We start from the raw sequence: 24,642 nt of genomic DNA on the forward strand, positions 1-24,642 counted from the left end.
TTTAATTGACACTGTAAATACGCGCTTCTAATGGTGAGAAAATGAGACAATATCCTATGGATGAAGGCATAAGGGAGCTGCTAAACTATCTCTGATGGGTTCAGATGGACATGATGATCTTGCTTTGTAGACGGCACACGTAGATACAATATGTGCCAGGAGAAGCGGGCGTTAAATGACCAATAACAGAGTTTATTGTCATACCATGGGTTATTTTGTTTCCCACGTCCAGTTACATTCTGTTACTGCTGCATCTGCATGTAGAAATAAATCTCACCACAGAGCAACACTTCACTTATATCTTCTAGAATATCTGATGTTGGAGGTCATTGGTGTTACACACCTAGCTAGTAACTAAAGCTATGGTATAGACATCTTTTAAAGACGTGCCTTTTAAAGACGTGCCACATGCAGAGAAAACAAAAATAGCGTTTTCTGGACAAGATCTGAACTCCAGGCACCTGATCCTCTCAAGTGATGACAATTAAGCCCAGCGCCACCGAGCCGCCTAGTGTTAGAGGGAAGGAAACCTCTTGACGCGGATGGTACAGCGAACAATAAGCCCCTTGTCTTGTTGTCTTGGAGAGAAGAGAGCTGTAGATAAAGTATCGGATGCAGTGTTTACTTCCCTTACTTTCGAGAAACTTGACCCTTGAGTCCACTAAATGAAGGTCCGCTTTCGTTTACCGGTGTACTAGGACTATTCTAAAACTGACGGATTTATGTCTGTACATGCAAACCCTTTCCAGTACCTTAAATTTCTTTCTACGAATTTCTATTGAAAAAAACCAACACAACTCCCATGAGTCTAAAATTCCCTGCCTCTTATTTCTTAATTTCATTCATCCCTTGTCTGGTGCTTGTCATCAGAAAGTAACAGTTGGATAGATACCGTGGATAACAACACTCGCCAGATCGCCCCGTCGTGGGCAGCGTTGAGCATGTCCTGCATGAAGTGACAACTCCATGATGTCTGTAAACCAGTTCGTCCTCTGTCCACCTTGGTTTCCCTCCAAAGTACGCTGAAGGACAGTTTGAATGTTGTGCCGGGTCACTTTGCTGAACCAGACCAATTTGCGTCGCTTGACTGTTGAGAGAAAAGGCTTCTGGTGTTCTGCGAGGGAAGAAAAATCCCACGCCATGTTTATGTTTGTTTTCCTCCCCACTGTTCTAAGCCGTGGCCATCGTCAGTTGATGTCTCTCCAAAGTCTGGCCATTTGACCTCTGCCAGTCCCACAGTGTCCCACTGGTTCTATTCTCACGGGTGAGTTCTTTCCCTCTCCCAGCTTGCGCAATGAGAGAACGTTCCACATACCAATGAACGTTCCTTCTCTCAGCTTTAAAGCTGGTTGGGATCCAGGAGCACACTCTTTGCCGTCCCCTCCTAAAGTTGACGATTATCCTACATCCCTTTCCCTGAGTGTATACACTTGATGGCACCTATCATCCTCTCCAGGTGCGACTACAGCAGATATCTTTGGCGCTGGTCGCGAATAGGTGGGTCCTGGCGGGCTTGTGGAAAGCCTTCGTTCAAGAATGACGTGTTAGAATCAAGATTTGCTGTAGGGGTTCACTCCCTTAGCCTTTACCGTTCCCAAGGTTACTAACGAGGCAGTGGGACCATTTGCCACGGCTAGGTGGAGTATGTGGGGGAGAATGACTCTTTCGAGAATATCTATGCCGCTTCGTTCCACCACACGGGGCTCGCATTTGCCGGACACACACACAGAGGTTTCTATCGACCAAGTGCATCGTATGCCGAGCGGCCGTTGTTACCTTTGTCATTCGGGAGTGGAGGGGAGGGAGGGAAACGAACATTCCAACAGCTTTGTTTCACTAGCTGTTCTGCTGGTGGTATAGATTAGATTTTTGTCTACACATACAGGACCCACAACGACATTTCCCTTAAATATTCCACAGCCCAGTTCTCCTTCGGGGAGGGCCTGCCAACAAGGGTCGCTAGAAGCTAAAAAATCTCATTTGTATTGAAATAATATTTTTCAAAATTATTTTTTAAGTCTTCGTTTTATCGATTACAATCTGTGATTGCCGGCAGTTCATATGTGCCACAAGTGCCATTTCACAGTTTTTTTTGAAAGCTTATTTTCTTTTGATCTTTCGGAGCTATCAAAAGCAAGCACATAGCTGTGAAATAAGAAAAAAGCTTATTCACCCACCTGAGGAAGTATTCGATAATAATAACGAAGATTAGAAGAAGAAACTCGATGGCGAAGGTCACACAAATAAGAATGCCCTGGCGATGTCCTCGACGCCATGGTGATCCAAAGTCAGAAGCTTCGGACATGCTGAAAGGTCGTGACCCCGCATGGCCATCCGGGAACTCGTACGCCATAGGCTCGTTGTTGTAATTTTGGTCCTCGCTTATTGTCGACATTGACACTTGTATTGGGCTCAGCATCGACAGAGTATCTTAAGACAACGATGACTTTGTTGGAGAACCCGGGTACAGAAAGCTTGCCTCACTGACCACTGGGCAACATCGCAACTGCGTGCAGCTGTCGTACGTTCTGCAAAAACAATGGACAGTAGGCATGTGTAGTGGGTTGAGAAAACAGTGGAATGTTTCAAATAAAGGCAGGTAAAATCATTTTAGCATATCTGACATGATTGCTTGAGAACGTTGAGTTCAAAAACCTAGACCATAGAATGCTCCAAACTCAGTGATCGTTTGCTTCTGCAGACATGCAAGAACGTTTCAAATAAAGGAAGGTGACAACATTTTCTACATCAGAAACAAGTGAATCTCTCATGTCTCTATAACCTACAACCATCCAAGTCATGGGAGTAAACATATTATGAAGCTGTTATGGGGAACTGACAGGCATTGGACACCAAGTACCTGGGGAGGCTGCTCAGGATCTCACATACAGAACATAATACCAACGACCTTGTACGAAGCATGGTCGTCACACTCACAAGACACTAGCAACATCTACTTGCAACATCCAAGCTGATTAACCTGCGGTTTGGCCACGTGACTCGGTAAGACACTTCGTCGAAGACTATCCTTCAAGATACGCGGTGGTCAGAGGAAGAAATGGCTTAGAACGTGAAGGAGTCTGAATAGCAGCTGAGTGATTTTCAAAGATGAAAATGTCCAAATATACCTCTTAGATGCTGTAGAATAATGATTACTCCATCTGTGAGATATCGACAACTCATCAGAGAGTGTGGACGCAGCATGGTTTGCCGGGCAGCATGGTATCACGAAATTTAACTCGAGCCGACCATCTGTACTTGCGGGATGGAGTGAAGACCCTCTCTATCGACACTCTCTGAAATGATTCAACAAAAACAGAATTCCTTTAGACATTTCTTAACGGAAGGTGCGTAGATTAGTCTGCATAATCAACAAAATAAATAAAAAGGATAGGAAAAGAAAAAGGAGCAGAAGGCCTGTTAGGAATGTAACTGTTAATAAAACCTTTAAAGTTCAGAATAGTCAGTCAGCAAAATGCCATTTACTCTGTAGATAAGCAAGAAAATCCGAGCTGTACACAACTGTAGAGCAGGACCCAAGAGTTAGTTCAAGCCGCCATGCAGGGTCAGAAAGACAATATTGCGTCATTATTTTATCATCACGTACGTTTGCTACAAAGTCCCTGCTCATCGACGTCACATTAATGGTTTGAACACGTAGGTATGACGTCAACAGATTTTGACGTCAGAGAGTGGAGTGGAGGTGAGGAGAGCAGAATAGCGGGACTTGTCAGTGTGGCGCCATGAGCAAAAGACGACCGGTTGAAAATTATTTGTGAGTAGATAAAAAATACAATTCGATTTTGCTATCCGATGTAGGAGTGTTTAAGGAAAATGAAGAAGAAGAGAAAGTTTTTAGTCAGTCAGGGAAATTCGCTGTGAGACGAACACAAGAGTTTCATATGACAGTGCTCTTCCAAAAAGAAAAAGTTCGTTCCGTGAAAGCCGTGAAAGGTGAGTGAGGAGACTGATATTTGTGTGATGGTGTTTTTCGTGAAATTTTTGTTGACGGGATCATTGATCTTACTGTGTACTCGAAGGACAGTCCATGAACGGGGTCTGGCTAAAGTAGACAAACTTTCCTGTGGAACTGATAATGACGAAAGAACAAGGGAAATAATTAGTGTGCCAAGAATTATATTTCAAGACAGTGGATAAAATAGTTTCATCTGGAGGGGACTATTTTCGTGAGTGTGATCAGCATCCTTGGTGGCTTTCCCTGGGGTTGGGTTGTAAAATATTTAAATTATTCATTCATTAATTGTTGTAATAATAGTTTGGGTTTAAAAAACTGGTATATCGTCTGTTGTGTGTGGAAATAAATAAGTAAATGTCTTAATCCTGATTGTTGAGGTCGTTACACGGCTTAAAATTGCTACAATCAATTCTGACAACTCATGATGGTGGGAAACAAAACCAATTTCAGTTGCAGAAAAAAGAACCCACATACCATCAATTTATGCTCCTATCACTCAGTAGCAATGCAAAGTAGCCTTATAAATCCGTACTGTAAAGTGTGGTGGTAAATCAGGCCGACATATCAACACAGAGAATAATAATATAAGGGGAGAGGTCAACAGATGGGTCACACGCTCCACGTGGTCAAGGCATTTATTTATTCATGCATGTGTCTGTCCATGTACCCGTGAGTATAAGAGGTATTTTGCTTGGAGTCCTGAGTAGTTTTCAGCTTATTATATCAGCTTATACTCTGCGCCATTTGACCGCTTTTCCCATCCTAACCTTGCACACATCCGCAACATTCGGGGAGTTCATTTGATGACAAAACAAAAACTTTTTTCACTGGTTTTTCTAACCCAGTGGGGCAAACGTTCCGCAGCCAGTTCCCAATACAGACCTGTCGGGAAAAAAAAACCCCACTCGTTTTTGTATCGTTCTCTTAACAACAGGTGCCAACACAAAAGCCGTGTAACAACCAGAGGGATGGGAACATTTAAGCACAACCTGCAGAGAGTCAGAAAGTTTGGCTTCACATCAATTTGGTCTGAGCCCACGTGCAGGAATTTTCCGTCCCAGGCAACATTTTGCTGGCGGCGACAACCAGAACCTTGCCTTTCACCTGAGGCGGACGAACAAGCGAAAGAAAGGGAGGGATCAGATTTTGGATGAGGGCACAGAGACCACGGTGATCCCACAGCTCAGAGATCTTACGCCGGTCAAAAGACACCGTTTGTTACCAGGTGTTTGCCTCGGGGTCTCTCGAGTGCCAAGGCAGCTAGTAGTGTAGTTGGCAGTCCCAGGGTGCAGGCACTGAGCAAGAGGTCAAATGTCACAGCAGACAACTCCTGCGCAAAGGTCAAATAACGAGGATTCTTCGATAACCAAAGGGACATCATTTGAGCAAAATTTATTTTTAAAAACTTCTTTTCTGACTCTAGTACTCAAAGGATATAAGAACAAACTTAATTAAAGAATCAAGATAATTCAAACAACCTGAATTTAGATTAAACGACATTTAAATATCTTCGCTGTGAATAAAACGATTATTAAATTTGAAGAACTTGTATGATTTTTTGGCTTCCTAAAATAATAGGGACAAGCCAGTTTCGAAAACTAAGAGAATGAAGATATTGTTCATGGAAACTATTAGCAGTTTATTCATAAATGACCACCCTCAATGAAACAGAGGTAGATTTGTTTAAACATTAAAACTATCACAACAGACAGACATAAGGATACCATCTATATAATCGTCTCTTGTTCATTGTTAATGATTATTGTTATAAATAAGGAAATAAAATTTTCTTCCAAAAAACCAGGAAATAAAAACTTTGAAGTTGCTGTTTCCTCAACAATTGACCCGGATTGTACATCCCTCGCTACTATTGTTTAGCCTTACGGTACTATTTCTCCATCTTGTACACTCAAAAGCACACTGAGGGATGTAATGGCTTGATGCCGAATCAGCAGTTAAATATTCAACTCAGCACACATTCAATATTCTCTAGTTATCAGGACTGACGTTATTTATGGTAAAATAAAAACCGTTAATGAAATGCCAGGAACACTTTAAAGACATTATTTCGAAATTAGGTCTGTGATGTGGTCTTTTGAGTGGACACAGTGGCTGCTTTGACTTGAAGCCAAGAACAGTGTTTCATACAATAAATGCACTTGGAGCAGTGTGACCAACGATATAGATTCTAATTGGACGGTTAATTCAAAGTCTGCTTAACTTTTCATATTTTTAATCCATTTAGCTGACTGTTGTACCTTAATTCTCCAACTAGCTCCTAGCTGGTATTGGTATACCTTGTCCCATGCTACCTTAAAAACATGGGCATGGACTCGTTTACAGACATTTCAAGAGGTCTGCTTGCTTCTCAGAAGGTTTCGTTGTATTTAGGTGAGATTTTCTACCTTCCTTACTTTAAAAAGCAAATTCAGACCCGCAATATGAACATGCATCCAACTTGAGCTCCTCTCCCCTCACCCCCAGCCCTTCTTCTCCCACCACCCTATACCCCAGTATACTTTTTCTTCTCTAGTACCAGTTTCTTTCATCAGCAGGGTGAACCGTGTGACCTTTTTTGCAAGATGTGGTAAGCCGACCTCTGACCTGGCAGACAACATCGAAAGTCTCAATGGACCACCTGGAGAGACAGGATGAGGCTGCTGAGCTTTGCCTTGGGCCTACAGAGGAAGTGAGGTAGGGACTCCTTCTGCCTCCCTCGACATAATTAACTTGTTTGTTACAACAGTGTCAATTTTCAACCGAATAATTAAAGCTCAAAAGCATTAAAAACAGGACACAATGATTTGAAAGTCATGAATATATATATATCTCACTGGGTGTTAAAGACCTGTGACATTTTTTAGACGTTATAACTGGGTACATTTCGTTACCATATAGAATTCTCAAATCTATTAATTGCAGATGCAGATATTTCTGTTTCATCTGTAAAACAAGTATCCAAGATATCTTATTAAATAACGCGCAAACCTTTATTCCTACTCGTACACCTACCTAAAGACCTCAAACTATGACCTTTACCCCTTCCCCTCCAGTCCCTCGTCTGGAAGAAAGTTTACAAAGCTAACGGTGGAAACGGAACCACCCTTGTGAAATCATCTGGTTGTGAACTTATCATGTCTACTTCATGTATACAAAGTAGGTACAGAACACCAAACCTAGCCATATAATGGGGAAATGCAGTGTTTGTTTTATTGTTAATTCTCATACCATGTTCAAAAAATGATAGACATATATCTTTCTCTGTTATGTTATGAGTGGGTCTGATTATTTAATAAGAGAAAAGACAAAGTCAATAACAAGGGATACAATGAGGTGTCTACTCAAGAGGAAACTCAAGGGCTAGGGTGAGGATGTGCTGGGGTCGGGGGGAGAGCACCTTCGAGAGACAGGAACCCTTGTCGCAAGCAGCGTCCTCCATCAGCGCGGCGAATAAGACTGAATGCGCGGGGTTATACTTATCTAAACTTATCTGAACCCTCTCAGCCCTCAAAACAAACAGGATAGGGCTGGGCATTGACGAGAATAGAAGCCTCCGCACACTCATGTCTTCTCTGTCGTTCTTTGTTCCCACTCTTCAATCAAAGAAGACCTTGTAAAAACAGACAGACAGACAAACAGACAAAACAACACACACACACAGAGGGAAAGACGAAGAGAAGAAAGAGTAGAATGACAAAAAATTACTATTGTACTGCTGAAGAAAGGGACAAAGAAATCGAGAAAGATAGCAAAAAAGAAAAGAATGAAACTGAATTTTTAAAAAATTGTTTCATGAATGATTAATCAACAAAGAGAGAGAGAGAGAAAGTGACAGGGAGAAGAACAAATACACACAGAAACGAGAGAGAGAGAGATTGAAAGCATTCAAGAGTTCCTTTTCAAGAAACCATTGGATTTTTGCATCGAACACATAACTAGTGTTTGTGGTATTGTTACCAGCACCATGGAAAGCGGGAAACTTCGACATCAAACTCGCGTTGATTGGTCGATTATTAACCTCGGAGAGGTCCTGAATCATATATGAGGCTTTTGTATTACAGAAAATGTGGGTCACAGCTTGCAAAATTCCTAGTATTCATAAAATCATTCCACATCTCTAAACATTTGACAACAAGAAATGGAGATCGACTGACAGAGACTACAGCCGTGTATTGGGGAACTCGAAACCGGAACTTGGAAAGGCAGATCGAGATCCCGCCCTGAAGATGTTCACTTAGTTTACTGCTTTCTTTATACAATGACCCTGCGACCTCACGCCTTCCGCATTCCCGAAATCGCACTTTCGTTTTGATTTGTGAACATCGCCAGATCACTCACGAAAACCCCGAAGTTGCGACTTGTGTCCACTGGAGTGTATGGTAAGAACTTGGCTGTTACTTTGTCGTTGTTGATCACAAGATAACCATCATCATGTCATTAGCAAGCTTAGTGTACGATTGTTGCTAAGACTCGATGGTTCCAGATTGTAAACGACTGGGGCTGTCCACCTTCTGCAACCTTCTGCCACCAGAACAGAAAATTCGGAGCCACACGTGACCGGAAACGTAAAAGAAACCTTTCACGCCCAAAGGAGGATACGAAAAACTGGACGGGGATGTGTATTCCGTGAGTTGTCTTTTGTTTTCCGCTATTTTCATAAAAGACGAATATCAACAACCGACTGCACGGTGTCACGTAACGATGATTTCTCAAAAGAGGTTAAAAGGTTGGAGGACTGTGGCAGATTTAGTGGGAGAGATAAAACAACCGGCTTTGTCGGTCAAAGTTTATGGCGTGGGTAGGTGGAGAAGTGAAGATAAGCACAATAGTGACAGCATAGGGCGAGACCATAGACACACACACACTCACACACACGCTCACATACACACACACCCCTGACTTGCCTGTAGAGCTGACAGTATGAATGCGCTGCGCCATCTGTTGGTTCCTGTCATTACCTGAGATTATGAATGATGTGGAGCTTACAAAGCAACCCCTCGTGTAAATTCCAGCAGTATGTTTAACAAAGAGGTTAATCAGATCTTGCTGGGGTCAGGGGGTGTAGGAAAGCCTGTAGTTCTTTGATTTCCATGTACGTCTACGTGTACATGTACAAGACTTTTTCTCTTTTTCGTGGTTTTTTTTAAACATTTTATTCTCGTATCGTGATCTCAAGGCTTGGTACTTGTGTGCCTTATCTCAAGTTTTCTCCACAGTATGTGTGTACGTGCAGCATATACCGTTGGGTATTTGTACATAGCTGGGTGTGGATGCGTGCCGTACAAACATTTAAAAAATTTTCTTTGCGCTCTGAAAATAGAGATCAGATCCATTATATATATATAAAAAAAGCAAAGCGAGTAGGTGAACCGCATGATTTCCCTTTGAGTGACCTTACACCACCCCATCCGCCCCACTGCTGAGCTGTCGGAACTGTTCCTGATCTCGTCTGTCCACCTTGTAAGAGTAAGATAAATCCTGTTGTGTGCAGCACGATAAAGCCTGCTGCACACTGTGCAATAAAGCCCGTTTCACACTGTGCAATAAGGCCTGCTGCACACGGTGCGATAAGGCTTGCTGCGCACCTCACCAGAAAACATGACAATCTCCTCCTACCCTCTTCATTTATCTTAACCAATAGGATGAGATCATGTAAAAGCTCAAACTACTTTATTTATTTAGAGCGGTTCTCATTTGGACAAGCTTCTCATCAGGAGCTCTGATCGGGCAAATGGCGGCGCGATGTTTAGTCATAGACTGCAGTAAACTGCAGCGCCAGACGAATATTTTTCAATGGTTGCACGATCTTGTTGTCCTTCAGGGATTGGATCACTTAATTTACTCACTCCACAAATACCCACATAGCTTCTATAAATTCTGCACATTGAAGAGTGTGGGGGGAATATAAGCACACGCACACACACGTACAGGAGAGAGAAGCAGACAATTTGGCATTACAGAATCAAGAAAACTAGGCCATTGCAACCACAGTCTCACATGTTTTGAACCATCGCACTTTCGACGGAAAGGCAGGAATAGAAACAGTTCCCGCAAGGCGACTAGAGCCAGGAAGTACAAGGAAGCCTGTTCATTGTACTGCAGACCTTAGTGACCGTCTAACTTCCTCCAGATCCTTGTATTTCTCGATATGTCGCAGTACATTACTTGCCAAAGACTCACAATATTGCAAGTCACTTGTCAATAACCCCACCTCGCACTGTGTGTGTGCTGAAAATGAGAGAGACAGTCAAAGAGAGAGTGTGTGTTTATATTAAAGTGTTTTCATGCGTGCGTGCGAGAGACTTATTTTGTTCTCCTTTCCGCACGAAAATCTGCTTTTTCCTGGAACTTTATTACCGACTATTTTACTTCGAGGAACTGAAAATGAATTCCACGATACAAGATATTATTGTGGTATAATTATGGTATAATTATATAAAAATAGTTTTAACAATTTCAAAATCTCTAAAAAACAACCCAATATCAAAATGGCATTATTGCTTTAAATGTAAGAAATGTTCTCAAAACATAATGTAAATAGGAAGCACAGACTGTCTCAGACTATTACGCAGAATATGTCCATTCATGAAGGCGAGGCTGGTCAGCATGTACAATGCTTGCGTCAGAGAAATTTTGGACCACACCTTTTCATCCATGTCAGACAGTAAGGAAAGTAAAGAATAATAAAAAAGAAATCAAGAGATTTTCAACCATACCTTTCCCTGCAGCCACACTCTGATGTCTCGCGAGTTAACTCCGGGTCGAAGCTGTCGTCTGCTGTGGCTTGTACTTCTGTTACGTCGCACCTGTGTCCGTAATCACCGGCGACTGTCATCCTGTCCAGGTGCGGGACGCGGTACGGCGTGACCCATATTTACCTGGGCGGCTTCACACTGTCGCGGCATCACAGCAGCAGACGAGACTTTCTCACTGGCACCGGATTCCGGTGATCAGCAGTTTTCCCTGTGTGACGTACCATCGTTGAGTTCAATCGAGACATCTACAATTTACCTCCGGGGTAATTTTTTTTTAAAATTCTGTTGTACCCACAAGGACCAGCATCAAATCAGAGTGACGAAGGGAAACTCAATTAGCCCGTGCTGCCAGGTAACAAACGCTCACGCTGATGCAGGCTTTGCTCTGTACCTCTGTTTCTACCTTTCCCTCGCGAAGGAAAAAAAAAAGAGGAGGTAGAGAAAAAACGTCACGAGAGCAGCCGGGACAGAGGGGATGGAGGCTGACATTGGCGAGAGAAGCCTGAGTAAACAGCTTCTGTCGTCTGCATTGCTGCTGAGGGGGGCCTCTAAACATAGCGCCATCTTGACGCGTACGTACAGCCCAGCATGGAGACGATTAGTGTAGTGTAAGAAAGAAATTGGGAAGCTGGTATAAAGATCATCAAGTAAATGTCTGACGATTTCTGTATTTTCAGACAAAAGTCATTTTAATTCCATGATTTGGTATTAGAAAGAAAAACATGAAGAAGGCAAGAAGAGAGATTCACTTTGGAGATCAACGGAAAATGATGGTCAAGAATCGTCTCTGCGACCAGACCACAGAAGTATTCCAGTCCATATAATTTAATCAGGAAATCCATTATTTACAGAAATAAACTTAATTAAAGTTCTTCAGTATAAGGAAAGAGGTGATGAAGTGGTGGAGTTGGGAAATTAAACTATCCAGACGGTCAGTCCAGTGAACAGGCGGCATATCCAAAGCAAAAAAGGGACAAGAGATGAGATCTGAACATAGGAGATTCGTAACCTGACGGGTTTTATCGCTTCCCTATCGTACCTGCCCGACAACTATACTGGAACCCACAGAAATCTGTAACAGGGGCCTTGGGTTTCACGAGGAGGGAATAAAGATGTTAATCAACTGTGGAGAAGCACACACACAAAGAGAAAGAGAAAGAGAAATACAACCAAATTCTTGTTTAAGTCAGTGGATTTCTAGGAAAGAAAAGTATTTCGTCATCGTACAATGACAAGCTTGACATGAGTACCGGCAGAGCTTCAACGGAAGTGCAACTAGAATCGGTGTAGGAAGTCATTAAAATGAATACTTGAGATGATTGTGAGAAATAGAGGTTTGTAACCCATGCTGATTTTGCACAAATGCGCAGTAACAACTGATATCAAGCTTTATACACCAAAGTCGCATATCTGCCTCTAAGGGTTAAGCAGAAGGGCACAGAAGTATAACCTAATTATTATTTGCTGAATTCAATGCTCAATGAATGGATTAATTGACTATTACACAAAGGTTTCCAGAAAAAGTGCAGTAGCAAAATATCTAGGGTACAGTAGCAGTGTTATTACTGTCGTCACGTGACGACTATTCTGATAAGACTGTTTACTTTTAATTGTTGGGTGTAAACTTTAAGTGGACATGGGCGTGTAGAAAGCAGAGTCCCACCTTCTTCTCCTGCATGGGAACTTCCTTGATAAAGCAGGTGCCTATCCCCTGGGAGTGCTTGGTCAAAGAGAGATGATAGGCAAGAAGGAAGTTTTCTGTCCTCGCCACAGACCTGTAAAGACTAGCGAACCTCGAAATGTTGACCGTCTGCTTGCACTACACACGAGAAAGATCGTCTCCCCCATGTCCAACTGTACCTAGTATTTTGACCCTCATCATCATGTAGCCGTTGTCATGAAGAAATCGTAGTGTTACCCCACTGTTACCTTAAACTGAAAACCATTGCGGAGTTGTGTAACTTATACAGGCAAAGTCCTTGAAGTTTGATAATTTAGATGTACCTGCCTTTGGTTCATAATGTATGGCTAAACAGGACTTACTATATAAGGACTGAGTGTAGGTAAAGCAAGTCCCTGGTTCATGACTCTGGTCCCAGAGGAAATGTCCAAAGACTTCTTGAACTGTCCTTGGCTGTCTTTGCCACCATCTTCAGCATTGTTTCATCGGGGTTTAGGACCTTCTGAACTGAGTAAATAATTATTGTCAAAGGCCACCGGTTTCTTAACAATTCAAGAAGCGGACTGGGAAAACAAGAGACGGAAAAAAAAGAATGAAAACAAAGAAATTATAATTAATCGAAAAAATCTTCAAGAATTCTAAAACAAAATGTGAAACCATTGAAAGCATTGCACATTCGTGCACGCGAATATGAAAGAGATGGGATGCTACAATTCGATAAACTCCCCACTCCCCCCTTGCCCAGAGAGGTTCTCTTAGTGATCCTCCAAGAAGGGATGTGAATGGGGGCACAACCGCCACCACATCGTCTTCCCCAAGCAAAGTCATGAGCTCAGCTTGCAGACAGGGGTCGGGAGTGTTTGCGCATGCCCAAACGCAGAGGTAAATTCTCGAGCAAATACACGAAAGTGGCGGCAGTACGAAGTGTTGACTCTGTAATCGCGGGGCAGCACGTCCAGCAGCTCTATCTCCAGCCAGAGACCAGGGGCCCGACCTCTCCTCCGCAAACAACGGTTGCGGGCCGGGGACCACAGAGCGACAGCGCTTCCCGGGCGGCGGCGAGTTCGCGTCTTAATCAGTGTTGTGACAGCATCAAAGTGGCGCGCGCGCCTGCACGTGTGTGCGTGCGAACTGCTGCAAGCATGACAGTACATGTATGTACTGGAAACATTCAGAATAGTCTGCGTGCTCAGACCACGACCAGAGAAGATTATCAGATCGTGCTTATCGTGGATATGCGCGCGTGCACACCCACATTTATTCTTCTCTCATAAAAATTTTACAAATATTTAAACTAAATTTGCTGGTTCATTTTGTTTTGTTTTGTTTTGTCATTTATCTAGACATTCTTACTCTTAGATTTCTTCTTCATACACTTCATACCCCCTTCCTCCAACCCCATCACACGCACTCAGCTCGTTAAGCTCAGTCTTCTAAACCATGCACTTTAATTAGACTAATTAAACTACAGAAGTTCACACTTATATATCTCAAGAGGTAAACTTATAACCTAATTAAGGCGATGGAACTAAGCAACTCGCTAAGCAGTCGTACACCTGTTATGCACAGACTTTGCTGTTCTCACCTTGCAGCCAGTCGACACCTGGGAGGATAGTCTGTCATTACACAGGCTATATACCCCATCACAGTAATGAGAAAATCAATTAGCACTTTTATTTTTAACGGTCGTGAAGGAAGAGCTTTCTTTATTTTGTGAAACCGTGCTGACAGATCTGAGTCTTGTCTAAGAAATAATTGTTATTTGAATGAATACCTGATTACAATGTCTTGCATATTTTATATTCCCAAGTAAAATCGCTGGCAATAATTTACACATTTTTTAAGATGCACAGAGGGGTGAAGTCCGTTGTTTGTGATGCATCATTAGATATAGTATTAATTAAGACTTTCTATTTCTCGATTACGATTAACAGAAAGAAGAAACAACAATATTCCGTTATTATATAAACAAACATGGCAATATCATTATGTTTGCACACTCAAACTCTCTCTCAAACACACACAAGCAGACACGTGCAGTCCCGTCATCTCAATATACACGAGAAGAAATAGCCCTACCTTGCTCCGTCCTCAGTGAAATCTCGGTAACCATCTCACCGAATGTTGTTCAGACTCAGTGTGAATTTGTCTGCTACCACCGGTGTTTGCCGAGAAAGTAAATATCAAGAGACTTTCCATCAAAATGTTCCCTTCAAGACTGCGTTAGACAGACGATGAAGTGAACTGTCGACTCGGGTAGGGCGGGGTTACACACCCGGCTTTCACTACCAGCACCATGTAGGTAGTCACCGAGCAGTTATGAGCTTTTGTCACTGGGTGCTATTGATCTCTCCTCACCTCCAGCACTCACTCCTTCATGTCTGGGACGCTGCAGGACTGAAGGTCTCAGATGAGTCAGCCACATCGAAAGAAATTTCACGAAGAAGTAGTTCTATAAATTGTTAAAATGGAGTCTGTCTCATAAAATGCGGCGCTAAGGACACTGTAACAACACCTGATGGAAAAGATAGTCAAAGACTTGTAGAGTTGCGCTAACTCACAAAACGTTGAATAATGTGCTTTTCAGTTAATAGGAAAAGAAATTTGCATTAATTGGTAAATATTAGAAAAAAGCTTATCAAGGCACATAACAAACAGTACCAAACAACCAAAAAAGTATTAAATTACTTTGTGCAAAGGTAATTAAAATTTCGCATATTAAATATATCGCATATTATTTTTAAAATGTAATCAGTGCAAAAATCTTAACTACCAACGCGCGTGCACGTCTCTCTCTCTCTCTCTCACACACACACACACACATTTATTATTTTTACACATCCCTCTCAGGGCGATCTGCCTTGCCATGATATAACCTTAGTAAAAACACCATCCACCCCTCCACCCGACCCTCTTTCCCTCTAACTCTTCATCTCACATCTGTGACTCACGACCTTCAGCACCACACACCACGCCCAGTGGTTGACAACCTGTGTAGTCTGCTGGATGTCGGCATCTTATTCATCCAGTCGCTCCCTCACCGCCATCCAGGCGATACCCAGACAGCCACCGAGCTCCTCAATCATTCAAAAGACCAGGTCCCACGCGACGATGGTGTAGGCGATGCAATCATCTGATTGCACACACACACGTCAGTCATCGATCAGGTGGCAGGAGAAAGTGTGCTGTGATCTCATGAGAGACAGAAGAAGGGTACCTTCGTGAACAATGTGTTGGAAAAGGGCATTACCCAAGTGTATTTTCTGTGTTGGATGCAAAAACTGTTTCCTATCGACTGCACTATGATACCTCATCTTTAAAGGACAAAGGACTCCACATATCGGTTTTCCTTTCTTTAATAAAGCTTTCTTAAAGTCATGTATCACTAGACTTATCTCACTTTGCATTCCTTTCTCTCTCCATTTCTCTCTGCATCCCCCCTTTTTGTACTATGTGTATGTTAGGGATTGATGGGACTGTATCTTATATAAAAGAATGTACAAGGATGACAGTAAATTGATAAATAAAATTTATACTTTTTATTTAAAGTAAATATTTTTATGGTAGCATTTCTCCTGCATTTATATTTGAATACAAATGTTGTGCACAAGGCAAGAGAAAAAGTGCAATTTACGACATATACTGAATTTATTTGCTGCTCCTTGTATAACAGGGTTTTAGAAGATATTTACCGTTGATAACTCTTTAATTACAATGTGTATGTAAATCAACGAAATATACTAAAGGTTTAAAGAAAATAAAGATAAGCAGCAGACAAATATTAAGAATACAAATGATCTGATTTGATTTTTGTTTGGGGAGAAGATTTGTAACCTCTAAACTTCAGGAGGTACAATTTAAACTGATTAAGCCTGGAAAATCCTCCCATCAATTAGTTTAAAGGTCAAAATCTATGCAAAGAGCGGGTGTCCTGTACACTTTTCGAAATGAGTAATGGCCAACGGTTTCGGAATAAGTTTTCGACACTCGATCGATCGAATGCATGTTCTTTGGAGTATCGATCATCTTCTTTGCCTTTAGATGACCTATTGTTGCCGTCCTGTTCATCTTGGCGCATGGCTGAATGCATCTTGCCCAGTCATACTGTGGCTTGTGTGACAAGACTGGCGACAAATGTCGTCTGCGCCGAGTTTTGCTATTGATTGAGCCGTCGCGAGGTTCAGACCCGACACAGTCGGTAAAGCAAACAGCAGGTATGGAGGGTGTCGTTGTCGACAACACCACTGAAGCGTGCACACAGGTGCTGTCTGGACCAGTTCCAGCTCTTTTGCTGAATCATTTCTTTGGGAATGCTCAGACAGGTTTGCACAGCATGACACACGATTACATATAAATTCAATTATTTATTGTTATCCTTTAGTTAATATATATTCGCCTCATCATCATCGTCGTCGTCGTGTCTCGATGTTTCTTCATTGTTTTCTCCGTTTCACATCATGTAGCTCAAAAGCAGACGAGAACCTTCTGACCACGTGAATGCTTCTTTCTATTTCGAGTTGAATGTATTTGCGCCTAGAAGTGTGGCTTACCTGTCGACTGTCTCGCAGCATGACTCACGGGAGGATGACACTTACCTGGAGTGGTGAGCTTTAAAGGTGTGTTTTAGGAAGTCCTTGATGAGAAAGGGACTGCAAAAATGCGTTGGTCCCGATGATTGGACAAGTGGGGTGGGTTAGGGGAGGCAAAAATGAGAACCTCAAGCATACAAACAGGCAAAGAGATGTTGACAAGGGATGGATGAAAAAGTACGTGTACCTTTGGCGGACAAAGCTGTCAAGCATCATTTACGTGCGTGTGTGCGTACGTTTAATGGGGTGGATGGGAAGGTGAATAGAAATGATAGACTAACTGCAGTTACTTATTTAGAAGTGTTCGGAAGTATGTTAAAACATACTACATTACCGAAGACAGAAGACTGCAGAAATGGGTACCTGATATTTTAGGGTATGTAACAGCAGCGTAGGAAGAGAGGGCTGTGTTCAGCCTTCTACACGCGACGGTATAGACGAGGTTCAGCTTCAACGAATTAAATAGAACCTTGTTTACCTTAATTTTTAATTTGCATATCTTAAACATTTTTGCACATTTATTTACTTATGTTAGTAACTCTGTGGTGCCTAAAATATTTTAGTGAAATGTTGCTTTAATTATCACAGTTACATCACAAATCTATTAGCCTCTTCCGATCCTTACGCGCGTGTATGTGTGTGTGTATAAATCCCCGAGTACTTCACTGTCTTTTATATAAAAAAATAATTACATGACAGTTATACAAAACTTTGCTGAACTTGGACAACTGTTCGTTCATATTTGTCCAGTTAAGAAAGACTTAAGGACTGACTGTGCTGCAATCCTCAGGAAAAAATCGTTTCATATGTGATACCTGAATTAAAATGAAAGTCAAAACAAAGGCAAAGTGTACCATTTTCTCGTGGCCGTTGAAACTGTGAAGTGGTTCATGGTGTATCTATGGCAAGTCTCTTGGGGAGACTAGAACATTAAGTTACAAACGACATTATTGTCTTATTATTATCGTTTTTCTATGAAAACAGTTGCCAATATATTGCTTGTGCGACCTATTCGATCAACATATGTATGTGTGTGTGTGTGTGTGTGAGATGAGAGTTTTAATCCATTCAAGTGTTTACAGACACATGCATGATTCCGTTTGCTTTATCACTTCTTGACCTTGTACACACAGGGATTGGTACTGATAGGCGCAAAGCAGATTTGCTATGCTCTCGCTGAAAGGGAATGTATAACGGGAAAGCTTGAGGTTCGATTGGTTATATTTCCCATCCGTTTCAGAAGCAGCTTAACTTTGTGTAGAGTTTCGCTGTAAAATTATTTGATTGTCGTTGTTGATATAGCACGATATTAAGGTTCATGCACCTTCCTTATTTTTATTTGCGCGTACGTCCTGCCACCAAATATCTAAGGACACAAAAAATAAGAAAAAATAAGAAAAAAAAAAGACAGTTAGCAAGGGGGAACCCCCCACCCCCAACAACTATTGAAAGAGATTATACCAATATACACGACCAAAGTGTTGTTCAGGATTTACTTGTCATCGGTATAAACATGTACAGAGATTTTCCTTCGTAACCTTTTTCTTTTCCTTAAAAATAAACAACTGATCAAGTAAAACGACGTACCATCCCGAAACTATATAAGGTTCTTTTTTTTTTTTTTTTTTTTTAAATTTAAGTTGCCGCGTAATGCAACTGTAGACTAACAGCAAGAGCAATGTGGTTTGTAGACTGATACATTTTTTTTTTTTTTGGTACAGAATAGTCTAATGACACTACTCTAACGAGTTACAATCAGATATGGTTCATTTGCAGCAAATCACTCGTACATAGTGTTGACATCGTCGTTTCTATGGTGAGGCTACTGCGCGCCTTGCATTTACGTGGAAAGTAGGCGCTAAACACTAGCTCGTAAAATAAAAACCAGATGAAAATTAGTAATTAAAATAATCATTGACGAGTAAATGAAGTGACTAGACCTAAAGTAAAATTTTACGGTCCGTGAGATATACATGTATTGCACAGTCCCCTTTATTTACTGCGTGGCTACTGTTGGTATTTTTTTTTTTGTAGGTCAACATTGTGAGATCTCACCAGCAGCTTCTAAACTTGTAAAAATCAGTTCATAAAAGTACTAGAACTAAATAATTTAGTTAAAGTATGGGATCTTTTTCGTGTACGTGTTCTTCATAAATATAAGGAACGTGTTGGTTATGTGATTTGTCATTTGTAAATCGTGAAGCAAGCGTACCCGGAACTACAAGTTTTGCTTTGGTTCGCATGGCTCGAGTTGAGGAAGAAGCTCAAACATCAAACGGTACGTTATTGTATGTACGAAAGCCTAATGTTTAACTGCACTCTTCCACTTTTAAGAAATTGATATCTTCAGTGGGTATCAGCGAAAACCTCGTTTGTACTGAAAACCGTTGATTAAAAGGTTTGGCGCATAAATTTATATGGAAAACCCACGAAAGTGAAAGTAGTCTGTGTGAATTGCGTGTTTTTACTGTTTACAAGCGCACAGATAAATTGCTAGTTAGCATATAAATGTTAAGTTTTTAAAAGTAAGAGTAATTATCTACATATAGACGTAAATATATGTATTCAGGTAGATCATTACACGTGGAAATACTAAGATTGTTGATGCAGCTGTGCATTACAGTTTTGTTGGGTGGAGGTTTTTTTTTCTTTGTCAGTATGGCATTGTTTAATAAACTTTGTACAGTTATGTGAAAGTTTTCCCTTAGTAAAATATTTATTATATTTTGAAAGATTGAATGTAAATCATCTACATTTTAATTAGTTACTGTGATGATGCCAAAAATTTTATGTTTATATATATATTTGGTGTCTATGATAAACAAAAAAAGCCTTTGTTTTTTGTGCACAAGAAGATAGGATTTCGTGATTTAAATTGTTTGAAGTGTCATTCAGTAAAGAAATATTGTCACAATTAGAGTGTGATTACCATCTTTCAAATAACAAGGTTGCAGTATAATTTTGTCTCAAAGCACAGTTCAGCAACTCACACAACTGTGAAATTATTATGCTAATTGCACACACCTGCACCAGCTAGATAATCACAGTTATTAGGACACTGAATGTCTGCATTTCTCATGTTCAAATAGCAGTTTTTCAGAACCAGGAGAAATGCAGACTATTAGCGTCTGAATAATCTGAACTGTCGCTCTGACTGATGTTCATGGCTGGCAATGTTGTGAATGGTGTACTAACATGACACAGTACACTTTTAGCGGTGATTGTTGATCGTAGGTGCGAATCATAGGGGATAATTAACGGAGGGATTTTGGAGGCTGAAATTTACAGGTTTGTTTTATATTGCTTATATCTACTGATATCTGTAAAAAATGCAAACTATTCAGAATGGTCTTTAGTGTCAAAAAAATTGTCTTTGATTTAAAAAGATTGTCTTTATAGAGATTGTTAATACATCAAAGTACTTAGGCACCATATTCGTCAGGAGAATTTGCTGGAATACCAACACGCAGGCTATTGTGAAGAAGACTTAGCAGCACCTCTTCCTTTTCCGCAAGCTGGTTTTTCTCGGTCTCCAAGAGTTTTTGTCACTTAGCTTTTTTATAAATCTCCTATTGAGAGTGAACTGTCCCTCTTGTTCATCCGTATTTATGACAATTTTCTGGTGAAGGGCAAAAACAGCTTGAATCATTTTATAATCTGGCTTTAAAGTTATTGGGATGATCCAGAGTGACCTTCATGCTCTGTGTAACAGGATGACATTTTCTAAAGCTTCTGTAATTCTGTGTGATAATTGGCATGTCCTTTCAGGAGAGTTCTTCCATCTTCCATCAGGCTAGCGATTCTGTGTGCATGCATTCAGGACCAACAGATTAATGCTGTCCTATGTGATTTTTTATTTCAACTTTTGAATGCTACAGTGTGCCAGTGAATTTTGATCATAATTATGTGAGTTTCAATTATGATTATGTTAGGGTCTGTCTGGTGCGGCCGGTATGAGTGTTTTATGATATTGTTGATTATTGTTGCTCTTTTGTATTGTTTCCTTATAAAGCTGAACTAATTGCCCTCTTTGATAAATAAAGTCTTATATTTGACATAAAACAGTTGAAGAAATGTAAGGGAGATAAAAATAGACTTCATTATCCTGAGAAGAAAGAGGTGCTGCAGAGTTCACCTTTATGGCAGTCTCTCATATTCATAGTTCATGGCAAAGTTTCCTGACAAAACTCAGCATACTTGCATTGACTGCAGCCATCAGAGATATCAGACATTCATGTATAGTTAAAAGTTATGTCAATCAACATTGCACTTTTTGAAAAATTATGTAATAATAGTTATATAATTATTGGGAATCTACTGCAGAATTTTTTTGCAACTGTAAGACTCAGCACAATTCACAGTATCATGTACTGTTGGCAACTGGCGAACAGCAGAAGTTAGTTTTATGTTTGATTCAGGTCAGTTTTTAATGGAATATTGAAGCTCATGAATCATAAATGACTGTGTCATTATTTCTTGATAATTCATTTTAGTTTGAACTTCATTTTTGGACTGGTGCTGATGATCTATATAGGATGATAATACTAAGTTAATACAAGTTGGTCTAATGTGAACATTTGGGAACAGTTTATTATAGGCTTTAGTCTTCTTAAGTGTATGAGGTGTTGCCTTTTGTATAGGATAGGATGGTGGCTGTGCAGAATTTAGTTGTTGGTTTCTGTTTCTCGTAAGCATGACATTTAGATTTTTGAGTCATGCTCATGCTAACACATGATCAGGAATATTGAGGATAAGATCGAGAACCTTCCTAAGGATTTGCTGATTATTTAAGACTACCAAATCCCTCTGCCTGGTTCCAGTGATCTTGGAGCAGATATTAACAAAGAAGACAAGGCTGTTCCTGTTCTCTAGGGGGATGTTGAACCAAGAGATGAAAAAAAAAAGTGATGAGACTTTCAATTGATAGAACCAAGTGAGAATGACAGCTGACAGAGAACGACATGAATTACAGGTGTTGCTGACTCTTATGGAGAATCATGTCACTGTTAATGTCCCATTTAAGATGGTTTTCAAAGATAGTACCCAAATATTTATAAGAGTCGACTATCTCAATGGGATCATCATGGATAGTACTAATGACTACCTCAAGCTTGTTCAGCCTAAAGTCAAAGATTATTTCCTTTGTCTTTGAGGCACTTACAAAAACAGAGAATGCACTAGTTAGCTTAGAATGGATGGTTTTGTTTTATCTAAAAACATGTCTGATTATTGAAATAGTTAAATTCATACATGTCTACACATCCCTTTTGTGCACACACTTTTTATCTCTCTCACACACACACATAGAGCTGTTAACTGTTTAATAGGCATTCGAAGCAGCTTACATAGTTTATAAAAGAAAACTACTATTCTGGCTTACTTGAAGATTGGTCAGATAAATATATTTTTCCTCAGAAATTTTAACTTTTTTCTTATATCAGGTGTATTAATACTCTTATTACCGCAAAGGACTTAAGTTGCATCCTGTTTGTGACAAAGGGTTTGTTGATAGGAGGATGTGGATAAAAGGGCAGGTGTTTTGAGTCCTGGGTACCTGTTTACTGCCAGACACACAAATCCTTGCAACAGTCCCCTGTAGTTCAAGTGGTATAATAGATTACAAGTGGTAACATATATAGTATTATAATAAGAATGAGCATTTATATAGTGCTTTTTTAATGATTTGCTTAAAATGCTTTACAGAAAGGATATGCAAAAATAAAGTGAATCACCACAAACATTGTACCCATATTCACATATAACATACGAACTTATTTCTACAACACAAATACCCACTCAAACACGAAGTAAATACAGACACACATTAGACATGCTCATGGTCAGAACATGGTTGCAGTAAAACCACTATTTTGAAAAGATGTGTCTTAAGTTTAGACTTAGAGGTGATAAAAGAATCAGAGTGATGAAGGCTGATGGGTAATCTGTTCCAGGTTGATGGAACTTGGTAGGAGAAATACCTCTGTCCATTCATGGCTGTTTTAATGGGTTTTGAGGGGATTACAAGTGATAACATGGTAAAATAAGGGTAATTACAAGAGATGACATATGTGGTATAATGTAGTAAAAGCGGTAACTTGTATAATAGAGGTGATTACAAGCAGTAATATGATAGAGATGATTACAACTGGTATCATAGACATAACAAATATAGTATCAGTAACATAAGACTTTAGTCTAGGAACTCTACACACTGAGGAGAATCAAAGAAACCTTTGCCTTGATGATTTTGACTACTAAGGAAGTGTAACATCTACTTGGAGAACATCTGTGTGTTCCCCCATCTCCAACAACAGGTGCCGGTCTAGGGGGCGACTGACTGAAGTGTAACAGATAGCACAGTTTGAGAGCAGTGACATGATGAAGCAATGATTTGTCTGCAATAAGTTAAAAAAATGTCTGATTAAGATCACCAGTCAAAATTTTGTGCTGTTGATGGTTGTTCACTTATGAAGACATTTTTTTTCTGTCACATTCTACAGTACCCAAAAACACACAAATCAATGAAGGGGGAAAATTCTAGGAATCCCTACCTACCAAGTAGACAGATCTTTTGATGTGAACCCTCACTTTGTTCATTGGCATTAGTGTAAGTGGAAGATAACATAAGTGCAGAAGCATTTAGACTTCTGACAGTGGCTTGGATTTTTAACAGCTTATGATTTTTGACCCACAGTTTACATTTCTGACCTCACCCACCCATGCCTCTTTACTCCAAGCCTTATGTATATTTGCTTTCCTGTTTGTGTACTTACAAATAATGGTATTTCTCTGGCTTATCTGAATGTTCGAATTATTTTCAGATGACATGTCATTGGCCTGCCTCAAGTAAAGAAAAAGTGTTCCATGAGAAGGTTAAATGGTAAGTAGCTGTGACATGTTTGAATTGACTGGGGCAGCAGAATGCATGTCATACTTCTGATGACATGGAGGATAATGTAACTGCATTGATAAAAATTCATTCGACATTTATGCGATCTTGGATACTCCAGAGAATAGACAGTAGTGCTAATAGCAGGGTATTACTCCTTTTTGTCTCTAGTGCTTTTGAAGTTACTTATAAACAGCAGCTTAAAATCACCACGAAGCTTTGACTTACCAACTTTCTAAGCAGCAGAATTCTAGTCTTTTGAGGATTCTTGTAGACCACTAGGTAAGTTTTCAAATATGTTTGACTGTGGAGTACCAACGTCAAATGGCTCAAATGCACAAATTTCAAAACATTACCTCATATTTATACCTTGTACTTATTGCTTCTAGGTCTTCGTTATGTTTTGACCTGATCTTTAATTTCTAATTTCACTGGAATGTTCAAGGCGAATCACTATTTATACATCTTTCAAGCATGGCCAGGCCAGTCTCTTGTTTTTCCTTTTTGTTTTCATTTTGGCTGTTTTCTTGGAGGTTTTCGCTGGTTTAGGAACCTTGCGGGGAGAGTTTTAGCCTCTGGTCAGAATGATAGTGTTTGTGTGACTGGCTTAACTGCTGGGTAACCAGCATGCAAGATTATTTTCAAACTACTGTTTAATTCATTAAAAGATACTTATTAAGAAATCTAAGAAAATAGTTCTGTTTATAAGCCTTTGAACCTCAGTTCTCATCAGCATTTTAGAAAAAAAGTTG

General features: G+C 40.3%; 2 protein-coding genes across 12 annotated transcripts in view; one reads left to right on the forward strand and one right to left on the reverse strand.

The window, feature by feature from the left end:
- The window catches only part of LOC112574262 (phospholipid phosphatase-related protein type 5-like), a 19,644-nt gene extending 8,297 nt beyond the window's left edge, over nt 1–11,347 (reverse strand). For 3 of the 4 annotated variants that reach the window (XR_003101392.1, XR_003101391.1, XM_025255205.1), the window contains exons 1-3: nt 3,487–3,628; nt 3,129–3,296; nt 2,178–2,528 (exon numbers count right to left, since the gene is read on the reverse strand). Coding sequence is in view for 2 of the 4 variants with exons in the window: in XM_025255205.1 (XP_025110990.1) it covers nt 2,178–2,419 (242 nt within the window). In the remaining 2 variants the exon portion in view is untranslated. Of the gene's footprint in view, nt 1–2,177; nt 2,529–3,128; nt 3,297–3,486; nt 3,629–10,692 lie in introns of those variants that run through there. The other variant, XM_025255206.1, reaches the window with a different exon arrangement.
- The window catches only part of LOC112574264, a 35,940-nt gene that overhangs the window by 1,047 nt on the left and 10,251 nt on the right, over nt 1–24,642 (forward strand). Inside the window, exons 1-4 of one of the 8 annotated variants that reach the window (XR_003101395.1) lie at nt 3,817–3,954; nt 6,529–6,670; nt 8,460–8,602; nt 23,823–23,881. The gene's annotated coding sequence lies outside the window, so the exon portion shown is untranslated. Of the gene's footprint in view, nt 1–3,816; nt 3,955–6,528; nt 6,671–8,029; nt 8,356–8,459; nt 8,603–18,996; nt 19,280–23,822; nt 23,882–24,642 lie in introns of those variants that run through there. The other 7 variants (XR_003101397.1, XR_003101394.1, XR_003101396.1 and 4 more) reach the window with 7 other exon arrangements.

The sequence above is a fragment of the Pomacea canaliculata genome, linkage group LG10 (assembly GCF_003073045.1).
Source record: "Pomacea canaliculata isolate SZHN2017 linkage group LG10, ASM307304v1, whole genome shotgun sequence".
Classification (NCBI taxonomy): domain Eukaryota; kingdom Metazoa; phylum Mollusca; class Gastropoda; order Architaenioglossa; family Ampullariidae; genus Pomacea; species Pomacea canaliculata.